The sequence below is a fragment of the Gekko japonicus genome, unplaced genomic scaffold, assembly GCF_001447785.1.
Source record: "Gekko japonicus isolate JY-2015 unplaced genomic scaffold, Gekko_japonicus_V1.1 scaffold894, whole genome shotgun sequence".
In the NCBI taxonomy this organism is placed as follows: Eukaryota; Metazoa; Chordata; class Lepidosauria; order Squamata; family Gekkonidae; genus Gekko; species Gekko japonicus.
Genome location: NW_015161975.1, coordinates 155,482 through 170,048, shown reverse-complemented (window position 1 = coordinate 170,048; position 14,567 = coordinate 155,482). Strand labels below are relative to the sequence as shown.

Sequence of the window (14,567 nt, the reverse complement as noted above, 5' to 3'; positions counted from 1 at the left end):
TCAGAGTGATGGGGCCGCGGTCGCCTCTTGTGGCGGCTTTTTGGGGAAAGGTCAGGCAGGGGCGTGGCTGGCTGGGTCCCTTGGGGTCAAGGCTCCCTCTAAGCTGTGGAGTCTTCTTGTGAGCAAGGATCCTACTTTGTGAGCTACGGGAATTAAAGCTGTGAGCCAGCCATTTGGCTCCTGCATGAATGAGTCTGCTCTGGAGCCCTCCTTCCTGAGTGAAGACAAAAATGTCTGAGCCGGAGGTTAAAATAACTGTGAGCTAGCTCACACTCGCTCAGCTTAGAGGGAACACTGCTTGGGGTCTCTGCTTCTGCCCACGGAGCGGCCCCTCCTACAAGTCTTCCACAGGTTCTGAGCACCCTTCAGGACGGAGTGTGTCGGGAAGCAGCAGACCTGAGCCCTGGGGTGTCGCCCCTGTGAAGGTCTCCAGTGCGAGAACACAGGAGAGTTCTGGTGCCGCTCTGTTCCTTCCAGTGGGCCTTGTGGGGCAGAGCCTCCCTGTGGCTTAGGCCCAGCGTTCATCGGGGCGGGTGGATGTTCCTCCGTAGATCCTGAAATGTCTCGGGCCAGCCCTGCCTGCGGAAGTTTGCATTTCGGGGGCCCTGTCAAGGACTTGCTCGTTGCTAGTCTGCGGTGAGGCCGTGCAAAGTGCTGGAATGGCATTTGGAAATGTGCCCGGAAGTGTGCCCAGGTTTCATGCATCCACACAGCGAGGGTCCAGACGCAGTGCTCCCTCCAAGCTGAGTAAGTGTGAGCCAGCTCAGAGTGTTTTAGCCTCCGGCTCACACATTTTTGTCTCCGCACAGGGAGGAGGGCTCCAGAGCAAACTCATTGATGCAGCAGCCAAATCGCCCGCTCACAACTTTAATGCCAGCTCACAAAGCAGGATTTTTGCTCCCAAGACTCCACAGCTTAGAGGGAAAACTGGTTGCCATCTTCCAGGTGGGAGCTGGAGAGCTCCTGGAATTGCACCTGACCTCCAAATGACAGAGATCAGTTCCCCTGGAGAAAACGGCTGCTCTGGAGGGTGGGCTCTGCAGCATTATCCTCTGTGGAGGTCCCTCCCAGTGTTCCCTCTAAGCTGAGTCAGTGTGAGCCAGCTCACAGTTTTTTAGCCTCTGGCTTGCACATTTCTGTCTTAGCTCGGGAAGGAGGGCTCCAGAGCCAACTAATTTATGCAGCGGCCAAATCGCTCGCTCACAACTTTCATGCCAGGAGCTCACAGAGTAGGATTTTTGCTCGCAAGACTCCACGGCTTAGAGGGAGCCTTGGTCCGGAGATGTGGGTGAGTTTCTTTTCCGTCTTTGCAGGTGGAAGGGGGAGCAGGTCGCGTGTGGCAGCGCCGGACCCTTCCCCGCTCGGCAGCCTTGGGATTCCCGGCAATCTTCAGTGGCTCTCCTCTGACTTCCAGTTGCCCGCAGATGAGTTTGGCCACCTCCAGTCAGAAAAGGTCAGAGCTTCTGCCCCCAGAGCGCCGGAGATCCCGGAGGCTGCTGGCGAGTCTGTCGGGCACCTCCGGGGTGCTGACGGCGGCCTTCAGGTAGCCAGAGAGAGACCGGGTGACCTCCTCCTTTCTCCAGAGGGCCAGCCCGCAGAGCCCCCGGCCTTGCACGTGAGCAGCCTGCTCCTCTCTCCAGCCAACACCACCCTGGAGGGGGGAAGCCCTCCGCCGTTATCCCTGCTGCCCACCCTTCTCTTCCCGATGGTGGGGGCCACCCCCGTCACCCAGGACTTCTGTAACGCCCCGTGGCACGTGCCAGCCGGTTCCCCGCAGGAGCCGAGTGCCAGAGCAGCGGGCGAGCCAGTGTGTGGCACGGAGGGAGAGCGGTGGCACACGGGGGCGTCATGCCCTGAGGGTGAAGGGGGAGCCCGCCGGCAGCATGATGAAGCGGCAGCTGTGAGCCTGGAGGCAGGGCGGGAGCTGGCGGCGGAGCTGAGAGAGCTCGGCAGGGCCTCTGCTGACCAGGTAAGAGGAGGAGGAGCCTCCCCCGGAGGTCGGGCCTGCTCCTGTGCTCCCTTGCTCTTGGTGGGGGGAGGCAGGAAGGTGGCTGGCAGAGCGGCCGCTGGGTCTTGCCGCCGAGTAGACATGGAGCCCTACATCCAACATCTGGCCTGAGGAACGGAGATGGACCTTCGCCCTCCCCCACCTCTCTGTCCCGCTTCCAGGGTTTCTGTGCTCCCCCGTCCCGCTCCCTTGGGCCCCCTTTTCACAGCCCCGGTCCAGTGTTCCCTCTAAGCCGAGTTAGCGTGAGCTAGCTCACAGTTCTTTTAGCCTCCAGCGCACACGTTTTTGTCTTAGCTCAGACAGAAGGATGGGGCTCCAGAGCAAACGGATTGATGCAGCTGCCAAATCGCTCGCTCACAACTTTAGTGCCAGGTAGCTCACAGAATAGGATTGTTGCTCACAAGACTCCACGGCTTAGAGGGCGCACTGCCCCTGTCCCTTGGTCCTTTCTGCTTCCCATCTCTCTGTTTTCGTGCTTGTTGGCCCACTCCTTCCTGCCCGACGCCACCCTCCAGGCATTAAGATCCTGCAAGAGATCTCCTATTTTGGCCGGAACGACCTTTCACTTTCCTCACAGATGCTGGACTGATTGCTGGCATTCCATAGCTGAAAGTTTTCCCCTGAGTAGGTAGGGTGTCTTTGGCATTCCGAACTTCCCCTCACTGGATCTTGATGTCTTCTCGCAGCACGACGCAGCAGCGGACGGCTCGGTACGAGCGCCGAGGGGCCGACAGGGAGAAGGCACGTTGCAGATGACATCCAAGCTGAAGGTGGGCAGGACAGAACAGGGGTGGAGCTGTGAACAGGCTGGTCGAGGGACCAACTTCCCCTCCGCGTGGAGAATGCCTCCTGCAGACACTTACCTGCACCTTGTGCATCTTGTGGAGGATCAGGCCCCCAGCAAGACAATACCGTTCAGGCTTCCGTGGAACATCGGAGGGGCAAAATTTGCCGCTTCCATCTTGTATGACTTAACATCAAATAAGGCTCCAACTATTCCTCAAATATACAATAATATTCAATACATGAAATACAAGAAATACAAAGAATATGACAGGCTGGGGATGTAAAGTAATATCTAAGACAGTGATGGCGAGCCTTTTAGAGACCGAGTGCCCAAACTGCGACCCGAAACCCACTTATTTTTCGCAAAGTGCCAACACGGCGATTTAACCTGAATACTGAGGTTTTACTTTAGGAAAAACAACTCACACATTAACTGAAGATGATCCAAACAAAGTAAGGAAAGCAATCACAAATGCTTTCATTTACTTAACATTATTTGGCAGAGAATTCGACACTTAATTGATGGTCTGGGCCTGGCTAGGGCGATGGCACGTGTGCCCACAGAGAGGGCTCTAAGTGCCACCTCTGGCACCCGTCCCATAGGTTCGCCACCACTGATCTAAGACTTCACGAATCCCAATTTCGATGGTCTGAAAAACATGACCGTCAAATGTCCATAATGAGCCTGCCTGTGCAGGCAAGGTGGGGTATAAAATCGAAATTAATAACTAAATAAAGCAAGTACATCCACTTCTTAAGACTTGAGACAAACAAAGTCAAGCACGCTGCAGTCAGCAAGTAGCTCCAGTCCTTAAGGCTTGAGACAAACAATAAGGAATAAGCAGCGGTCATCAACTCATCCTCCAGATTATCCAATGAGTTTTCGATCCCTTCATCAGGACTGCACCTCAACGGGGACTCCCAAAGAGGCACAGCAACAGGAGCTTCTCAGCCAGTGATGCCTCCAAACTGTCTTACTGCCCAGCAGTCTCTCCAAACTACCTTGTTTTTCTTTATTCATGATGGATACGTGTAGCGTGACTCTGTAGGTGCTCTTCCATCTAGACGAATGTAAAGACTTGCAGCTTCCAGGCAGGCTGGAGCTCTCCCCCCCCCCCGCCCCCCAAAAGGACCACCAACCTCCTCTTTTTTGTTTGTTTGGAGTCCAAAACACAGAGCTGTATCTTGCTGATGATGATGCCCCAGAGTGACGTGTGCCGTCGGGGGTCAGTAGATGCCTCTGCTGGAATAATTCCCTTCCTCCTCCTCCTCCTCCTCCTCTGTTGTTCAGAATCCCGCCGGTTCCTGCTCCGTGGACGTGAGCGCCGTGTGGTGGGAAGTGGCTGACTTCGAGGAGTTGCGCATCGTGATCGCTTGCAAGGCTTCTGTCGCCCTCTGGAGGCGCCTGGACTCCGGCTGCTGGGAGACGGTCCACACCTGGAGCTTCGCAGAGGTGGGTCTGCGCCCCGGCTGTTGGCGCCTGCAGCTAGCTGGGCTTCCCCGCAGGCTCCTTCTCAGGATGGGCAGACACTCGAGCATGGACAGAGATCACGCCCCGCCTAGCTGTGGCCGCCGCTTGCACCTTCCTAGCCCCAGCGGGATCCAGCGCCTCCCACCCCACTGTAAGTCTGCCTCGTCGGTCCCGTCAGCCAGGGTGGCCAACGCAGAGAGTGCTTGGCGGTTGTCCCAGAGCACGGATTCTAATCTGGGAGAACCCCGTTTGATTCCCCACTCCTCCACATGAAGCCAGCTGGGAGACCTTAGGTCAATCACAAGTTCTCTCAGAGCTGTTCTCTCACAAGCAGTTCTGGAAAGAGCTCCCTCAGCCCCACCTCCCTCACAGGGGGTGTCTGTTGTGGGTAGGGGAAGGGAAAGGAGACGGTGAGCCGCTCTGAGACTCCCTTGGGTAGTGAAGGGCCATGGGGTATGAATCCAATCTCCTCTTCTTCATTTCTCAAGCCAGCCCAGTTTGCAGCTGCTGAACAAAGCCATTCAGGCCCATGACTGGGCTCTCTTTGGGGCGTGTGGAGCAGGCTACCGGCTGACCCCGCCGATGGAGAGCCCTGCAAGGGGGGGCTGGGGAGGCGCGGCCTGGGCCTGGGGGCGGCTTGACCTCGCGGCTCTCCTCCTCCTCCTCCAGGTCCCGGTCTTCCAACTCGTCCCCCTGCCGGGAGCCCACAGCCTGATGTGTGTGGCCCTGGGGGGCCCGGAGATCGCAGAGCTCAGGTGAGCAGCCTCGGAGGCCGTTCCTATCCAGGGCTCAACAGCTGCCAAACCTAGGGAGGAGACGGTGGGTCTCCCTCAGCAAGGCCACACCACGGAGCACCTGGAGGGGGGCTTCCAAGGCCCCCAAGATGGATCTAGGAGAGCCAGTTTGGTGTCGTGGGTTAAGTGCGCGGACTCTAATCTGGGAGAACCGGGTTTGATTCCCCACTCCTCCTCCACTTGCACCTGGCTGGATGACCTTGGGCAAGCCGTAGTTCTGATAAGAGCTGTCCTTGAAAAAAGAGCAGTTCCTGTCAAGAGCTCTCTCAGCCCCACCTACCTCACAGGGTGTCTGTTGAGGGGAGGGGGAAGGGAAAGGAGATTGTAAGCCGCTCTGAGACTCCTTCGGGAAGTAAAGGGCGGAGTATAAATCCAATCTCTTCTTGTTCTTTTTTGCGTGTATGCGGGGGTTATTATGCCTAAATAGCCAGTTTGGTGTCGTGGTTAAGTGCGCGGACTCTAATCTGGGAGAGCTGGGTTTGATTCCCCCACTCCTCCACTTGTACCTGCTGGATGACCTTGGGCAAGCCGTAGTTCTGACAAGAGCTGTCCTTGAAAAAGAGCCGTTTCTGTCAGAGCTCTCTCATCTCCGCCTCCCTTCCAGGGGGTGTCTGTTGTGGAGAGGGGAAGGGGAAGGAGTTTGTCAGCCGCTCTGAGACTCCTTTGGGTAGTGAAGGGCGGGGTAGAAATCCGATCTCTCCTCCTTCTCCTCCTCCTCCTCCTCCTCCTCATCATCATCATCATCAAATCCTGGTCTCAAAGTCCCGTGTAAACGATTCACAGCTCTCTCTCTCTCTCTCTGTGTGTGTGTGTGTTGGGGAGGGGAGGGGAGGGGGTGCCAGCCGGCTTGCTTCCCCCCCGTGGCAGGTTTTTGCAGGAGCCAAACCAGGTGGAGAGCGGGTTTGGGAAGGTCTGTGCTTCCCAGGTGCACGTGGGCCCAGTTCAGATCAGACCCCAGTACCAGGAGAGGGAGGGGGAGGGGGGCTTTCCCTAGCCCCCCACTCCCCCATGTCCCTGGGTCTGGCCTTAGCCCCTTGGGGGCTGCAAAGGTCGTGTCTCCCGCAGGGCCGAAGTCAGACGAGCCACGTTCTTCCTTCCTTTTTCAGGCTGCTCTTTCATTCTCTCAAAGAGGGCTGCCCGCAGCAGTCGCCGGTCAAGGCTGGAAACATCAAAGCTGTTCTGGGCCTGAGTGGCCGGAGGCTGGTCAGCAGCTGCGACGGAGCCGTGGAAGTCCTTTCCTTCCTCGCAGGAGGGTGAGGAAGGCTGGGGGTTGGGGGTGGCCAAGGCTCCCGCTAAGCAGCGTGGAGTCCTGTGAGCAGAAATTCTGCCTTGTGAGCTGCCGGCATTCAAGTTGTGAGCGAGCCATTGGGCTGCGGCATAAATGAGTTTGCTCCGGAGCCCCATCCTTCCTGAGCTGAGACAAAAATGTGTGAGCCGGAGGCTAAAAAACTGTGAGCTGCGTCACTCCAACTCAGCTTAGAGGGAACACCGGTTGGGCCACCTCGGGGACCCGCCAGAGGAGCCGGCCACCGCCCCCGCCAGCCTCCCTGTACCTACCTGCGTCTTCCCTTCCTAGGCGCTGCAGGAGGCAGACTTTGTTTCGCCCAGAGGAGACCACTGTGGGTTTTGCTGCCGTGGATGGACTGGCCGAGGCTTTGGTCGGCTTGACGGCCAGCAACTCTGTGCTTGTCTGGTAAGCAGCATCGCATTCGGAGCTCAGCTGGACTTGGGGGGTGGCTGCTGTGGAGCCTTGCAAGCAAAAATCCTGCTTTGTGAGCTCCTTCCAAACCAGAGAAGTTACAGCTCCAAATGACCGAAGCAACAGAACAAAAAGCTGTAGAAAAGCGCTACTCATTCCAAGAGAAACAATATAATTACAGCAATATTGTAAGGAAATGTGTAGTCCTTGTCCAGATGAAGTCTTCACGAAACGAATAGCTACTCCAGAAAACTTCGCCAACAACCATCACGATTATATTATGGACCTCTTTTGCACTTTGTTTGTAACTACATGAATGCTACAATAATTGTAATTCTATGGTTTCTCTTGGAATGAGTAGCGCGTTTCTACAGCTTTTTGTTCTGTTGCTTTGGGCTTTGTGAGCTCCTGGCGTTAAAGATCTGAGCGGGCCGTTTGGCTGCTGCATAAATTAGTTTGATCTGGAGCCCCGTCCTTCCTGAGCCGAGACAAAAATGTGTGAGCCGGAGGTTAAGAAACCGTGAGCTAGCTCACACCAAGTCAGCTTAGAGGGAATACTGGTGCGGCCTTCCCCAAAGCACACCCCGGAACAGCCGTGCCCGCCACCCCTTTCCGCCGCCAGGCTGCTGAGTGCACTCAATGGCTGGGGTGGGTGGGGGACAGGACTGGAACGTGGTTGGCAGAGCGGACGTCTGATCCACCACCCATCGAGAACCCAGAAGCCCTGCAATGCTGCCTCCCTTGTTCTTGCAGGAACCTGAGCACTGGCCAGCTGCTGTGCCGGATGCCCCTGAGCTATGCCTGCCCTGCGCCCGTGTGCCACCAGGCCTACTCCGACTCGGTAAGTCCATTCTGTGAAGCAGAGGCTGTGTGGCAGGTCCCAGGTTCAATCCCTGCTATCTACAGTTTAAGGGAACAGGCGGTGGGTGATTTGAAAGGATTAACATCTGGGGCAGAGGCCCATCTGGGGCAGAGAGCCAGTTTGGTGACGTGGTGAAGTGTGCGGACTCTAATCTGGGAGAACCAGGTTTCATTCCCCCACTTTTCCACTCGCACCTGGCTGGATGACCTTGGGCAAGCGTAGTTCTGGCACAAGTTCTCGAAAAAAGGGCAGTTTCTGTCAAGAGCTCTCTCAGCCCCGCCTGCCTCACAGGGTGTCTGTCTGTTGTGGGGAGGGGAAGGGGAAGGAGATTGTAAGCTGCTCTGAGACCCCCTTGGGTAGTGAAGGGCGGGGTATAAATCCAAACTCCTCCTCTTCTTCTTCTTCCATTCGTGGCTATTAGCCACAAGGTATAGACAGGAACTCTTGGTCTGGGGCAATGTTCCCTCTAAGCTGTGGAGTCTTGTGAGCAAAAATTCTATTTTGTGAGCTGCTGGCATGCATTAAAGTTGTAAGCGAGTGATTTGGCTGTTGCATAAATTAGTTTACTCCGGAGCCATCCTTCCTGAGCTAAGACAAAAATATGTGAGCTGGAGGCTAAAAAACTGTGAGCTAGCTCACGCTAACTCAGCTTAGCGGGAACACTGGTCTGGGGCCAGGGATACTCTGTATTCTTGGTACTTGGTGGTTGGGGGGCAACAGTGGGGGGGGCGTCTAGTGTCCTGGCCCCGCTGGTGGACCTCCTGATGGCCCCTGGTATTTCTGGCCGCTGTGTGACACAGAGTGTTGGACTGGATGGGCCTTTGGCCTGATCCAACATTGGCTTCTCTCTTATGTTCTTATAAAAGGCTTCTTTGCCGGAGACCCTGGAGAGCCACTGCCAGTCTAAGTAAGCAAGGCTGACTTTGAGGGACCGTGTGTGTGTGTGTGTCTGATTCAGGATAAGGCAGCTTCAGGCGTCCACACTGCAGCTGGGGGCTTGGGGGCAGAAGGCGGGTTCTGCACCCCACCCGTTCCGTTCTTTGCGCTGGCCTTCTGTGCCACCTGGCATCAGTCCAGGCTTGGATTCAGATGGGTCCTCTGTGGTGGTCTGTCTTGGGGGGGGCTGCCTGCCCCCTCCCCCGTGCCCCACGGCAGCCTCAGAGATCCCCCAGGTCCCAAGAGGCCAACCCTCAACCCCAGGCTCCCTCTCCCCCGAGACCAGTCCAGGAGCTCTCCGGAGCCTTTCCAGGGGGTTTGGCTTTAGACTGGCCAGGCAAAGGTCACAGCAGGGCTGCAGGGGGTACACGCCAACCGGAGGGGGGGGGGGGAGGCCGGCTGTGCAGAAGATTGTTGGTTTTTATTTCTTAAGGACGCCCCAAGCATTAAAACGCTCGCAGAACTGAAAAGAACTTCAGCACTGAAGTTTCCCCCCCAGAATGCCACCTGCTTTCGTCTTGAAAGGGCTGTGGCATATAAACAGTCCAACGTAAGACTTGCACTAGCTGTTACTCCCCGTCACACAGGCCTGGGATTTTAGAATCGTAGAGTTGGAAGGGATCTCCAGTGTCCCTTTAACATCCCTTCCAGGGTGTCGGGGTGTGTTTCAGCCAAAAAGGGGGGGGGGGAATCTAAACCAACAAAGCGCAAACCTCCTAAGAAAGTTTAGAAAACCAACAGAGGGCCAAAAGTTAAAAACAGAATAAGTGTACAAAATCGTCTTTATTACAAAGACATATAAAAACCTAGTAGGGACCCAAACGAAGCCTCATAATGACGCGCCAAAAATATTGATATTATTTTCTTTTCTGTTCCCTTTTGTTTCATTTATTTATTTATTTATTTATTGTTCTAGTTTAATATATATTTTCAAGGAGGTAAAATACTTATGCTACATCAGACAGAATAAATACATCTCCAAAAATTGAAAACATACCCTGTATGTATAAGAGCTGTTAAGTTATAGTTTATACATTGTGCTATATTCACTTCTTAGCAGTTATGTAAATACTTGTTATAGCAACGTTAACATTATTTACAAAAAATTAATACAAATATAAATATTTTAAAAAAGAAGTAAAAAAAATATATTGATGGTGCGTTGTCCCCAACAAGGCAATTCTGTTTGCACTCTTAGGACCTAAACTGGAAGATACATAATATTTCCAGTTCATGCAATAACTTCTGACACGAGGGAGGCCTCAAATAGAAACTTGTTGGTGTGTCATTCGATCCCATATTGGAACATTCCAGTTTTGGTCCTGTTTTATTTTTTTATTTATTGTTAATTCCCTTGTTATATTTGTTTTGTTATATTTGCTTGTTGCTTGTTATATTTTGCACTGTTTGTTATCTTTTGCGCTGTTTGACCTCTGAAGAAGGCTCTTGTGAGTCGAAACGCGTCAGGTCATACACGGCTCTCTATTGTGTGCCTTTGTAACTTTGTACATTTTACGAGGCTTTGTTTGGGCCCCTACTAGGGTCTTGTTTCATACCTGTGTGGAAGCCTATTGGGCGGGGCAGGGAGGGCCTAGAACTGCATTTCCACCAACACAAAGCCGCCATCCTGAACCCCGGTCGCCCTGTCCCCCAATCCAGGAGCGGGCGGTCCCATTTCTGTTCTCTCCCTTGTGACGCAGGGCCTCCTGTTTGTGGTCTTAAGTCACCCGCGTGCCAAGGAGGACGAAGTGCACGGCAGCCCCGCTTTCCAGGTGGTCGCGTTCAACCCCAAGACGGGTAGGAGTGCCAATGTGATGACGGTGTCCCTCCCTCCGGGGCTCCAAGGAAGGCAAGTTGAATTCCCGGCAAAGAGCCCTTGGGGCAGGCGGCTGCTGTACCGGTTGGTGGCCAGAGCACGCGGGAGCGCCGTCGATCCCCCTCTCTCCCGGAACTCTCTGGCAGAGGGAGGTCTCCCCCCCCCCCCCCTCGTTCTGGGAACCTGGGGCCTGCAAAACCTGGCTGCGCTGTGCTCTCACCACTAGACATGCCTGCTTGGTAATACAAGCATTGCCAGCTCGTTGTGGGGAACGTGCTGCCCTCTTCCTGTAGACACGTCTGGGTTTGGTCCTGCAGTTTCGGGTATTTGTTTGGGCACAAGGCAGAAAGCCCCCTCGGGCACAGGTCCCTGGTGAAGCCTGCCCAAGTCTGTTATTATGGGTTCTCTTACTGTAAGTCCGTGGAGCATTTTGGATAGCCTATGAAAGCTCTTTTCTTTCAGACTGTGGATCAGAGAGGCCTGCCTTGTCACTGCAGTTTTAAGGATGGCTGCCTAGTTGGGTGTCGTGGTTAAGTGTGCGGACTCTAATTTGGGAGAACCGGGTTGGGTTCCCCACTCCTCCACTTGCAGCTGCTGGGATGACCTTGGGTCAGTCACAAGTTCTCTCAGAGCTGTCAGAAGAGGAGGAGGATATTGGATTTATACCCCACCCTTCACTACCCAAAGGTGTCTCAGAGCGGCTGACAAACTCCTTTCCCTCCCCCTCCCCACAACAGACACCCTGTGAGGTAGGTGGGGCTGAGAGAGCTCTGACAGAAACGGCTCTTTTTCAAGAACAGCTGTGCCAGAACTATGGCTTGCCCAAGGTCACATCAGCAGGTGCGAGTGGAGGAGTGGGGAATCAAACCCAGTTCTCCCAGATTAGAGTCCGCGCACTTAACCACAACACCAAACTGCCTCTCTGTCAAGCAGTTTCTGTCAAGAGCGCTCTCAGCCCCACCCACCTCTCAGGGTGTCTGTTGTGGGGAGGGAAAGGGAATGGAGTTTGTAAGCCGCTCTGAGACTCCGAGTGAAGGGCGGGGTATAAATCCGATTTCTTCTTCTCTTCTTCTTCTTGTAACTGAAGCTTTAAGGGAGGCCTGGAGTGTGGAAAGGTAGCTTTCATCCCAAGACAGTGAGGAGAGGATCTTCTCCTGCACAAGCCCCAACTAAGTGAGCAAGAGCTGTGCCGGCAGCGCCTTTGCAAAAGGCTTTTTCGTTTCAGGGGGCTTGTGCGGGAGAACTCCCTGCTGGGACAGGGAGCCGCAGCCTGGTGGCAAAAGAGCCTCCACAGCCCAAGACAGTTCAGCTGTGAACCCCAGAGCAGGGAGGCAACATCAGGGGAAGGACTCGACCTCGCTGCCCTGTTTGTCGGACCTCCAAGGCAGTTGCTTGGTCACGGCGTGGAACAGGATGCTGGATTAGGTGGCCCCTCACGGGTCAGGTCCAGCAGGGCTCCTCTGAGGCAGCTTCTTTATATATTAAGCTGTTTGTCTCCTGGCCTTTCCTTGGGGTTCAAGGCAGCTTTGAAGTAACAGTTCGTTTGGGTTTTTTAAAAAATTATCTCTCCCTTTATATATAAAGCCGTAGTGGGCTCCAACGTTCCAAATGCACACCTTTAGTGTTTGGCCGCAAGAACTGTCAGTCAGAAGACGCTGGCTGGGTTGACTGGCTGCTTTGTGCAGTCCCGCCCAGCGTTTCAAGGTCTTTTGCATATGGAAGCTGATTGGACTTCACTCCATTCCACACCTCAAACTCCCCCCCCCGCAAGGCAGTAGGAATTGTCAGTTGCATATGGAACCTACTGTATTCTGAGGTAAAATATGTCCTCACTCATAACACATCACTTCCCCTTCAAAAGAAACAAACCCAATAACACAATCATGCCACATCACAAAGACGACAGATCACACCACAAGCAGAATACCACAAGGCAAAAAAAGATAGGAAAAGGTGCCATATTTTATTATACAACTGCAAACAATTTAAAGGGGGGGGGAAATTGCGTCAACAGGGTACCAAAATCAAAATAACACATTAAATAGATAAACAGATTAAACTGGGGATAATAGCCGATTAGGAATATATTGGTTGGTTTAAAAGTCAACATGGACATAAACTGCCAGGCACTGAAACCGCTCACAATAACAGTTAAAAACATTTTCGATTTAAAGTGTTGCATTCTCTGCAGAAGTCGCCCGGAGCCCAGTGTTGCCGATGCTGTGCTGTTTCCCCCCCCCAAACTCTTGGCTCCGTTCCCAAAGCACTCGCCTTTCCCCCTGACATACCGCCTGTGTTGCTGCATTTCTAAGGGTACAGGCGGAAGAAGGGCGTGGCTTGAGAGGAGATGTTCCGGCCGAGTCCCTCTTCCGGGCTGCCACTGTTGAGAGGGGCACAGTCCAAAAAAGCCTTTTCCCTGGTCTGTGTGTCTTTTCGGTGCTAGGTACCTGGAAGGCGACGTGCGGGATGCATCCGCCGCAGCCGTGCTGACCTCCGGAGCCATCGCCGTGTGGGACTTGCTCGGGGGGGAGTGCACCGCTCTGCTGCCCCCCAGCGCCGAGGGGAGCTGGTCACTCGTCAGGTGGTCAGTGACGGACAGGTGGCTGCTGGCCGGCCAGACAGACGGCAGCCTCTGCATCTACAGCTACGACCCGGCCATGTTCCGCCCCTGAGACGGCTGAGCGTGGGAGTTCATGGGCCTGAATTCTTTCCCCACTAGGACTTTTGAAAGTGGACTGGACCCAGAGCCCGATCCGCTGGCTGGCCTGTCCTCGGCAGGGCCCACTGGCCTCAGCGCAGAAGCCACCGTTTGGCTCAAGTTCTGTTTGGAGTCTCCGTATTGTCAAAATATTTCCTCTGGAGCGCCTTTCAGACACTATTAAACTTTGCTTTAAAAGGAAAAGGCTCGTTTCGTTTTTGGAGATGAAACAAGTTGTTATTCCGCAGGTGAAAGGGCAGCTCAAAGTTCTGTTTGCCTGGTGTGAAACTAGGGTTGCCAGCAATGTTCCCTCTAAGCTGAGTGAGTGTGAGCCAGCTCACAGTTTTTTAGCCTCCGGCTCACATTTTTTAATCTTGGCTCAGGAAGGAGTGCTCCAGAGCAAACTAATTCATGCAGCAGCCCAGTCGCTCGCTCACAAAGTAAAATGTTTGCTCACAAGACTCCACAGCTTGGAGGGAGTCTCAGACTGGACTTCCTTCTCCCTCCCGCTGGAAATTTTTTTGGGGGGCCACATTTAAGTGCCTTTTGAATTCCCTTCCACAGGGCAAGAAAGCCTAGGAGGGTACTCAGAGGAGAGGGTGCTGCTGGCCTCCGTAGGCCAAGGGTCCGGCCTGATCCAAGAGTTTACCTGGCCAGAGTCAGGGCAGGAGCATGTTTGCTGTATTACTTTGTATGTTCTGCTAAGCTTTATATCACATATTGTAGTGTCATTGTTAATAATTGAATTTTCAACATTGCATATAAAAACCAACAAATATTGTTTAATTCTACATGGTGATTTACTGTTTCACTGGTTACCATCACAGAAGCATCACTTGACTCAGGGTGTCTCTTCTTGGTGTCAGTAATTATGCTTCCTCGTCTGGTCTCCAGAACACCGGCAGGACACTTTCTGGCCTTGCTGAAGTCAGCCTCCTGCCTGGCTTCTGGAGAGCCAGCTGATCAGGGCTGTGATTCACATGAAGCTTAGCTCTTGGCAGGTTTCCCGGTACCAGATGTTTTGAGAACACTTCCAGAGTTAACCCTCCTCCTTTCATCTGGGCTAAATACCAAAATCTGAATGTACTACAGTTAAACTTCTGTGACGGCGCAGTGACAGCTGTCGGCATATAAACATGCCAGAGGAAATGTCAGAACGCGCATCCAGAAAATCACGTTCGCTTCCCCCTTGTCCTACAGTGTTATCCTCTGCCTGCTGTGGTCCTTATGAGTTCCTGTCGGCCCCGTGGCAGAGGGGCAAGAGGCAGGAGACTCTTTGGGGAAAGTTGATGATGGGGTTCCCAGACCGGCAGGCCGTGCCTTTGGGAGGGGGGGCGGGGAGCTGCTTTTTAAAAAATATTATTTCAATCTGGGAAAGCCACAAAATCCCTTCTGAATCTTTTGGCAGCCCCCAGCAAGGCGAGTTCTGCCTCGATTTTCGGCCTCACCGTTAAGGGCGGTAGCCTGGCCTTAATCCGTATGGGCCGGACTGAGAGA

The 14,567-nt window shown here is 53.9% G+C and overlaps 1 protein-coding gene and 1 long non-coding RNA gene across 2 annotated transcripts; both read left to right on the top strand.

Moving 5' to 3' along the window:
* Window positions 1-1,705: 1,705 nt before the first annotated feature.
* PALB2 (partner and localizer of BRCA2) lies at window positions 1,706-6,235 on the top strand (the record flags this gene model as incomplete). Its single annotated transcript, XM_015429726.1, has 5 exons — window positions 1,706-1,969; window positions 2,695-2,778; window positions 4,086-4,247; window positions 4,935-5,020; window positions 6,166-6,235. Coding segments are annotated over exons 1-5 (666 nt in total), but the record flags the coding sequence as incomplete, so codon positions are not given.
* A 27-nt stretch (window positions 6,236-6,262) lies between these two features.
* Window positions 6,263-10,399, top strand: LOC107126213. The gene is made up of 4 exons (XR_001483064.1): window positions 6,263-6,312; window positions 6,636-6,752; window positions 7,512-7,599; window positions 10,257-10,399. It is a non-coding gene; the product is annotated as an uncharacterized LOC107126213 (long non-coding RNA).
* Window positions 10,400-14,567: the final 4,168 nt, after the last annotated feature.